Raw genomic sequence first — 9,039 nt, 5'->3', positions numbered from 1 at the left:
TAAAAAACCCAAAACAAACCCCAAAAAACAAAAACCGAGGTACAGCTAAAAAGCTAATAAAATGAAATAATAAAAAATAATCAAGATGATCAGAAAAAGTGGTAAAAATGAACAAAAAATAGAACACATAGAAAACAAATATCAGAGTAGTACATGTAAATTTAACCATGTCAATATATTACAGTAAATATAAGTAATCTAAATATCTCATTTAAAAGCAAGAGATTGTCTAATTGGATAAAAAAATATGACAACTATATGTTCCTCCCATTTTACACATAAATATGAAAATAATTTAAAAGAAAATGGATAGAAAAAATATACCATACTAACAATAATTAAAAGAAAGTTGGAGTGACTATATTAATATTTGAAAAAAGTAGATTTCAGAGGAAAGAATATCACCAAGTACAAAGAGAGTTATTTCATAATGATAAAGGGATCAGTTAGTAAAAAGGACATTGCAATCCTAAATGTTTATGCACTTAACAAGAAAGCTTAGAAGTAGATGACATAAAAATTAATGGATCTTGAAAAAAGTAGGAAAATCTACAATTACAGTTAGAGATTTCTATACTACTCTCTCAGTAATCAGTAGAACAAGCAGATAAAAAAATCAGTTATTATATGGAAGATTTGGGTAACACTCTCAACCACCTTGATTTGATTGACATTTGTAGAACACTCTATCTGATAACAACACAATACATATTCTTTTAAAGTGCACAAGGAACATTAACCAAGATGGATCATATTCTGGGCTATAAAATAATTCTCAAAAAACATGATTTATTTATACAAAGTCTCTGACCATGATGGAATTAAATTTGAGGCAAACAAAAAGCAGGGAAATCCTCAACCATTTGGAAACTAAATAACAATTTAAACAACTCATAGGTAAAAGAAGAACTCAAAGGGAAACTAGAAAGTATTTTGAATTGAATTAAAAAAACAACAGACTAAAATTTGTGGGATGCAGTTGAAGTAGCTCTTAGGGGGAAATTATGATGTCTGAGTCCTCTGATTAGAAAAAATGAAATATTACAAATTAATGACTTACACTTTCATTTTATAAAACTTAAATAGAATGAAGGGAGGGAGCATCAAAGTAAAGAAAGTAAGCAGAGGAAAGGAAATAAGAAAGATTAGAGCAGAAATCAGTGAAATAGGAAATAAAGCAAAAATACAATAGAGAAAATGAACAAAATCACTCACCTAATGGTTAAAATTAAACACTGACCATTGATGAAGGTGTGGGAGGAACTGGAACTCTCACACACTGCTTGTGGTTGTGTAAAATGGTATAACAATTTTGGAAGACAGTGTGGCTGATAGGTGGTTGCATGGGCTTAGGCAGTGGAGGGATGGATTATAAAGGAACAGGAGGAAACTTTGGGGTGGTAAATGTGTTCATTCTCTTGATTATGGTGGTTTCATGGATGTGTACATATTGTAAAGAGAAATGAAAATCTCGAGACCACACCCTTTAACTCCTTATGCAAAAGGGAAGGTCGAACTTGGAGGCTGAATCATGCAACACCCACTTCCAAACAAATAGCTGTTACTAACATTATGCATTAGCCAGGTCTCCAGGGAAAGGCAAGGAGGCCTCTCTCATCTACAATGACTGCCCTCACAGATCATGCATAAGGAAATCCCTTGCTGGCCTCCCATAAACAAGGACATGCAAATTGTAACTTTAGGTCTACAGGCTAAGTCTAGCTCCTAAAACTAAAGTCTGCTGGATTCTGCACTAGTAATATTGATTACAAGTTTATATTCCCAGGTGCAGAACAGAGACAAGACAAGATCAATCATTCTTCCACCTACCCAGGGACATCTACCTAATTGATTCTTCCTTTACTCCCTTTTTCTCTTCAAACATTCACTTTATCTTATATAAAATGTAGATTTTCTGGGCCTCACAAGAATGTAACCATTTGCCTCACTACCCACCTCCCTCCTCCTTTTTACTTCTGTATGCCTTATCTCCTGTAAATACTGAGTTTCCAAATTCCTCTTCAGAAAAAACAGTCACAGACACAGGTAGCAGTAAAAAATACAGTGACTACAAGTATAGTTGTTTTGTTTTTTTTCAATAGTATAGTTTTGTGTCCTGTCTTGATAGGTGCTAAAGTGCCAGCAGTTTTACCCACCACTGCTTTTGCAACATCAGTGCAAAATCAATGCAGTAGAAAAAGCAAATCTTGGTTTGGTATTATTATAAAAATTGTTTGACTTTAGAGATATCCAAAGGGTCTTAGGGAAACCCCAGGGTCCATGGACCACACTGCTGTGGTTTAGTAGAATCTTCTGGTCATTACTGCGTTGGTCTAATGGTGTCATTTTAAAGGTGGGACCAGGTGTGGGAACATCCTGCTGTGGCAGATTTGCAGAAAAGATTTGTTTTGGCATTTGGGTCCTTCATGCCTTTCACATCACAGTGTCAAATCTGTACTATAATGGAGGTGAAAGTCTCTCTACTTGTGAACAGAATGGTATCACTGTGTAGACAGCTAATTTTTTTCCATGATGAAAAACAGGCCTGGAATTTTATTTAAAATGTAAAAGTTATTGGTTATCTTCCATAGGAAGAGTTTGAAGAAAGGAAAATTTGTAGTAGGGAAAAAAATAGCAGATATAAGGGATTTCTAGAAGTTTTCTGAATGAAGGAGGACAGAAAAGAAGAATGAGTGAAGGAAAGGAGAAGGATATTTAGTGTGTAAGACACAAGAAAAGGTATGAATAAGGAATGTAGGACTATATAAATAGTTGCATTGGATTTGTAGATTTGTGAGAAGTTGTCAGAATAGCCCACATGCATAGAAAACAATTTATTGAAATCAGCCTCACTGCATGAAATGTTTTAGATTTGTGCCAGATATATCATACGGATACATTTTTGGTGGATACAGAGATGCACAGCTCATATCCCCCCAGGGAAAGGGCTGCTCCTGCTGTAGGAGATCTCCTGACAGACAGCCTCCAGTGGTCAGCTCTTTTGGCTGTAGAGCAGCTCGCAGGAAATCACTCCATTGAGGCATGAAGATAAAGCCCCAGCCACTTTGGTCCACCATGGGACAACTCTGACAGGCTATTTCAACTTCAAGCCTCCCTATGGGGTTGGGTGCAGCTGTTGGGCTCACTTTGCTGCTAACTTCTACCTCTGCCCTGTCCTGTTCCTCCTTCCTCCCACAGGGGTTTGTCCCAAGGGCACTCCCTAATACACATCCTGCATGCTAAACTCTGTCTTGTGGTCTGCTTCCTGTAGATACCAAACCGCAGCAGCATCTTATTGGCTTAAATATAACCAAGACTGGAGAACCCTACGGAATAGAAAATCATCATCAAATTCTGTGTTAACATTTTAACCTATTTCCATATTTCTTATTTTGAATTGCTTATACTAAGCGTAATATTTCTTTCACATTTTGTTTCATGTAGGTTTGCTATTTCTACTTCCTCTTTTATATAGGAATCATGTGAAAAGATATAAAGGTATTAGGGTAAGAAAAACAAATAGTTTCATTATTACCCAGCCATTCAGGAAACCCCGTATTTCAAGGTTGGCCTAGGCAGCAAGAGAGGAAATATGTTGGGAAATGTGACAATGGTTTTGTTCTGAATATCAAGCCAATCAATAGAAAGTTCTGAAGTGGTCTGATTATCTCGACTGTCCATGGATGTAATAGAGAAGCTATTTAATTTTATTTCAGTCTGGAGATTTAAATTTTCACTCAAAATTCTCAGACATGAATAGGGTTAGCAATTTGAACGTCAGAAAAGGAGATACTTCCATCCTGTCTTCCCCTGTAGCTCCAGAGGGGGGCAGAACAGTGTATTCCCAGGGAAGCCTTCTGTCTTTTTCCAAAACTCACTCTTGGGCCCAGCCTAGGAAAATATTAATAGAAAGGGTGGGCCTTCTGTCAGGCTTCATTACCTTGAAACGTTTACTCTCTGGGAAATAGTTGTGGGTCAGTGTCCTTGTTCTGATTTTTGGGGGAACTATATGTTAGGGGGAGATGACTCAGAGCAGGCCAAGCCCTGATCCTCCCTGTGGAGGAACAAGAGGATGGTGAAGTAATTGTCCTGATGGTTTAGACCAGAAATGTATAGACAAAATTGAAATGTTTTCCCCTCCTCTAGGATTATCTGGTTAACAATGACCTTTGATGTTACAAAGTTATTAAAATTGTTTTGGGCTATTCCTTTTGGGGGCATGCATTGGAGAAGGTGACTGTCTTCAGAGCCACTGAATATTTTAGATCTCATTGATTTCAGATAATTACTTCAACCATACTTTTTTTTGGTTTTTTGAGTCCCAGGAGGAGTGCAGTGGCATTGTCATAGTTCACTGCAACCTCAAACTCCTGGGCTCGAGCAATTCTCCCGCTTCGGTCTCCCGAGTGAGTAGCTGGGACTACAGGTTCACACCACCACGCCTGGCTAATTTTTCTTTTAGTAGAGACTGGGTTGCTCTTGCTCAGGCTGATCTCAAACTCCTGACCTCAAGCGATCCTCCCACCTAGGCCTCCCAGAGTGCTAGGATTAGTGGCATGAGACACCGCGCCCGCCCTCAAGCATTCTTCTTAATTTGGGAGTATGAAGATCTGTCTTCTATGAGGCTAATTTGGGAGTATGATGGTCTGTTTCCCATGAAGCAAGGCAACTATTTGTGAGAAAAAAGAGAAAGATCAAGATGTACTGTTATAGAGGAAATACTTTTTCTTGAGGGTTCCAGTCCAGACCTTCTTTAGAGGGTCTCGGTTTCCTCATCTGCAAAATGGGATTAATGGGTTAAATAAGGGAACATCGGAAAAGTGCCTGGTACAGTGTTCAGCAAATGTTGAGTCCCTGTCCCCCTCTTCTTTAGGAGCTGTGGGAAACACTTCGTAACTCCCGGAACTGATGAATCCTTCCTCCCCTTTCTATTCCCTGTTTTGGCACTGGAGATCATATTATAAAAAGGCTCTTCCATGTCCCTTCCTTCCTTCCTTCCTTTCATCCTCTCCAAGATAAGGAAGTGGCCGTCTTTGTTGGCTTGGATTCGGAAGCTTGTGTCACCCAGGCAGCCCAGCCCCTGGGTTGCTACCCGGGCAGCCCAGCCCGGGGGTTGCTAAAGTCCGGGGAGGAGGGCTGCGGCTGCGGTTTGCGCCACGCAGCGGGAGGCGACCGGGAAGCGATGGGGAGGCGGGCGCAGTCGACCTAAGGGTGGAGAAGGGGGAAGGCGAAGGACGCGCGTTCCCGGGCTCGTGACCGCTGACAGCCCCGGGAACAGGCGCCCAGAGAGCCGGGGAGAGATGGCAAGCGGCAGGGACCGGCGCGTCGTGGGCACCCTCCACCTGCTGTTGCTGCTGGCCGCCCTGCCCTTGGCAGCCCGGGCGGTCAGTCCTGGCGCCGCAGCCTGGACGGAGGAGAAGGTGAGGGGCTGTTTCGGCTATGATTGTACCTGAGCGGCTCTTGGCGGCTGCGGGGACCCCTGGCCCGGCCAGCCCTACCTAGGCAGAGCGGGAGGCGGGGCAGGGCCGCGGTCCCCAGCCCAGGCACCCGCGCCCTGGCCGGTGCCCGAGGACTCGGGGCTCTGCGACCTCGCCAGGGTGCCTGGGCTGGCCTCGGGGCGGCTTTGAATACGCCAGGGGGCTGGGTGATGTCACCGGCCTCCCCTCGCCTGCCGTCTGACGCGGGTGCTGGTAGGCACAGGAAGTGTGTCTCGCCAGCGGTGGCTGAGCAGGGAGGTGAGGGCGCATCGCCGCCCACTCGGGAGCCGTGATGCCAGCGGTCCCCGCGCTCCGCTCCGCGGCCGCCAGGGTGCGGGCGCGCCTGGGGGTGTGCCCACAGCTCCGCACTGCTGCATCCAAGGATGCTGTCGGGGCGAAGCGTCCCTGCAGTCTCAGGGCAGACGCGTGTTTGTTTTAGATTTTTAAGCGAGTAGCTTATCGGCCTTTTGGGCTAAGATCACGTGTAGATTTTTAACACTCGGAATAAAGGACCTTAAGTGGAGATCCACTCTACTTTAAAATCATCTTTTTTCCTTCAAAAGAGGGTACATATTATTTTCAGAGAAATTTATCGAGCTGTAGGTGAAAATCTCATGTAAGGAACTTAGGATAAGAGTGATTTGCAAGCTTCCCTGTGTGAAGTAAATCGGTTTACAATTATTTCCTTTTCTTGTGTAACAGTTTTGTGCAAGTGTTAATGGTATTAGAGTAAAATGTTATGTTTATAAAGATACTAAGAAAAGCAGCAAAGAGACCTAAACTTTGACAATGTGATTGAACAGATATTTTCAATGCTTACAGTGTGCCCGTATTTACTCAAGGGTTTAAAATACAGGGCACACTGGTGAATGCTCACTCCTGCCCAGACGCATGCATGTGTGTATGAATAGCCCACTTAAGTTCTGGATCATGCTTACTTACTTGGCTTCACCATTTAGAGGCCCCCCTCACACGTAGAGACCACCTGCCACTGGGAACCTGGTGAGGGTGAGAGAAGTCAATGCAAGAAGAACTTCATTGTAAGAAAAACGACTTCTTCAGTAGAAGAAGCCCCATGAAGAAGAATGTCGAATTATACAAATTCTCTCCTCTACTTCACGGTGAATACCCTCCTGGTCAGAAATTGGGAAGGGGATATTTAAAAACTAGAATGTGGAGCCACACTAAATGTGTCTTTATGATACATCTAAATGAAAGGGAATAAAGGAGACGGAGACCGTTTGAATGAACTGCTCTGAAAAGATCATTCACAGGTGTGTGTAGGCAGGAGGAATTTGTGGGTGGGAGAAGGTGCTGTGAGTCTTCAAATGTTTAAAACTAACGAGAATTTAGCTTTTGAGAAATGTCTCTTAAAGCATGAATACCTTTTATATTTGTCTTAAAAAGCTTCTGATCACTGTTCCGTGGAGAAACTGAATGCTTTCAAATGGTATAAGCAAATGAAGCAAACGGTATAAGCAAATGGAAATCGGCCTTGACATTTCCCAATTTCTAGCTCCCTTCCCCCTTATTCTGTAGGCTTTCGTAAAGTCTTGCAGCCTGGGAGATGAATCAGCCCATACTAAAATACATGCCTTCCTGCTTTTTACGGCATTTGACTATCATAATCACATGAGGTATGACCTTGGTACGTGGGTCTGCCAACAGGTGAGGCGTGGTAAAGAAAGCATCCATTTTGAAATCCATTTCTTTTGTTTAGAAATACAGGCGTGTCTCTTTTAGAGTCACCAAATATGTAAAAGCAGATCAACCCCAGTTTATGGTTGTATTCAGAGACTATGATTTCATTGTTTGAAACCTGGCAACAATTTTTCCATAGTAATAATATTATAAATTATTAGACTGTCAGGTGGGCACACAGATGTATATTTAGGGGCATTGGTGTCTCGGTACTAGGTGTCTCATATAAACATAACTATCTCACTTGAACTTCCCAGTACCCCTGTGAGGAGGGTACCTTCATCCCCAATTTATAGATGAGGAAACTTGACCACTATGTACTAGCGAATTGAAGACCTAGGTTTGGCCGAAGCAAAGAGTTTTCCTTTCCTCTTCTACTCTCTTCTCTAGAAGTAGGTGGGTCCTTCCTGATGTACATGGAACAGTGCCCAGGTAGCGCAGGAGTCGGGGGATAGGGACGTTGGAAGGCTAGAGGAACACCTTACTTTCCCTTTCTGGGTGAGGGTGGACCCTAAATGGAGTTCCAAAACAGGTAGTTTGTTTTTGGTGCCTTCTCTTCTCTGACCCCTTGTTTTCCCCTTTCTTTGATGTCCCTCACACAGCTCAAAGGTCATCGTTATTCTGGGGGTTGATCCATATTCCAGAGCTACTTCTCCTGACTCCCTCTTCTCCTCCCTTGATGCCCAGCCCTGTTCCTTTAGTACAGGCTCATTAGTATAACATTGGCAGCCAGCTGTTAAAAGGAACTTCATTAAATCAGTCCTCTCTTAGGTGCAAATGACCGATGGCTGTTGAAAGGGCTTCACATGCTTGCTTTATTTATTTATTTATTTATTTATTTATTTTTCTAGAATTGCTTGTTTCCAGACATATGCTTTTTTTAGAGACAAGATGTCACTCTGTTGCCCAGGCTGGAGTGCAGTGGCAGGATCATAGCTCACTGCAGCGTTGAACTCCTGGGCTCAAGCAATCCTCCTACCTCAGCTTCCCGAGTAGCAGGGACTACAGGTGTACCACCATGGTTGGAGAATTTTTCTTATTTTTTTTGTAGAGAGGGAGTCTTGGAGATGTTGCCTAGGCTGATCTGGAACTCCTGGGCTCAAACGATCCTCCTGCCTTGACCTCCCAAAGTGCTAAGATTATAGGTGTGAACCTCTGTGCCCAGCAGGGCTTCATATGTTTTTTAAAAAAGATATTAGCTCTAATGAACTAAAAAGTATGGCTTCTATTGAAGTCTCCTAATTATAAAGTTAATGTGCTTTTTTAAGAAAACTTGGAAAATACAGAAAAGTATACTAAAAAGAATGTCACCCATGATCCCACTATTTAGAGATGGTTAATAGTTAATAGATAGTAATGGAGAATTGCTGTTAATAATTTTGGTGTTTTTATTTCTAGCTCTCTCTCTGTATATACATATATATATATATACACACATGAGGAATGAATGAGCTAACCCATATAAAGCACTTAGCACAGTGGCTGGCTTGTGGTAAATGCTCAATAAAGGTGAATTACTTACTTTAAAAATAAACACACATGGGCCAGGCGCGGTGGCTCATGCCTGTAATCCTAGCTCTCTGGGAGGCCGAGGTGGGTGGATTGTTTGAGCTCAGGAGTTCGAGACCAGCCTGAGCAAGAGCGAGACCCCGCCTCTACTAAAATTAGAAAGAAATTAATCGGACAACTAAAAATATATAGAAAAAATTAGCCAGGCATGGTGGCGCATGCCTGTAGTCCCAGCTACTCGGGAGGCTGGGGCAGGAGGATCGCTTGAGCCCAGGAGTTTGAGGTTGCTGTGAGCTAGGCTGATGCCACGGCACTCACTCTAGCCAGGGCAACAGAGTGAGACTCTGTCTCA

The 9,039-nt window shown here is 42.6% G+C and overlaps 1 protein-coding gene across 1 annotated transcript in view; it reads left to right on the top strand.

Annotated features, from left to right (window-relative positions):
- Window positions 1–5,205: 5,205 nt before the first annotated feature.
- The window catches only part of QPCT (glutaminyl-peptide cyclotransferase), a 34,221-nt gene continuing 30,387 nt past the window's right edge, over window positions 5,206–9,039 (top strand). Inside the window, exon 1 of the mRNA XM_012653799.1 lies at window positions 5,206–5,420. Within this exon, the coding sequence (XP_012509253.1) occupies window positions 5,301–5,420 (120 nt within the window). The 5' untranslated portion in view covers window positions 5,206–5,300. The remainder of the gene's footprint in view (window positions 5,421–9,039) is intronic.

This window comes from Propithecus coquereli, unplaced genomic scaffold (assembly GCF_000956105.1).
Source record: "Propithecus coquereli isolate 6110/MARCELLA unplaced genomic scaffold, Pcoq_1.0 Scaffold43, whole genome shotgun sequence".
NCBI classification, from domain to species: Eukaryota; Metazoa; Chordata; class Mammalia; order Primates; family Indriidae; genus Propithecus; species Propithecus coquereli.
Note: the sequence above shows the minus strand (reverse complement) of the source record. Positions and strands in the feature narration are given on the sequence as shown.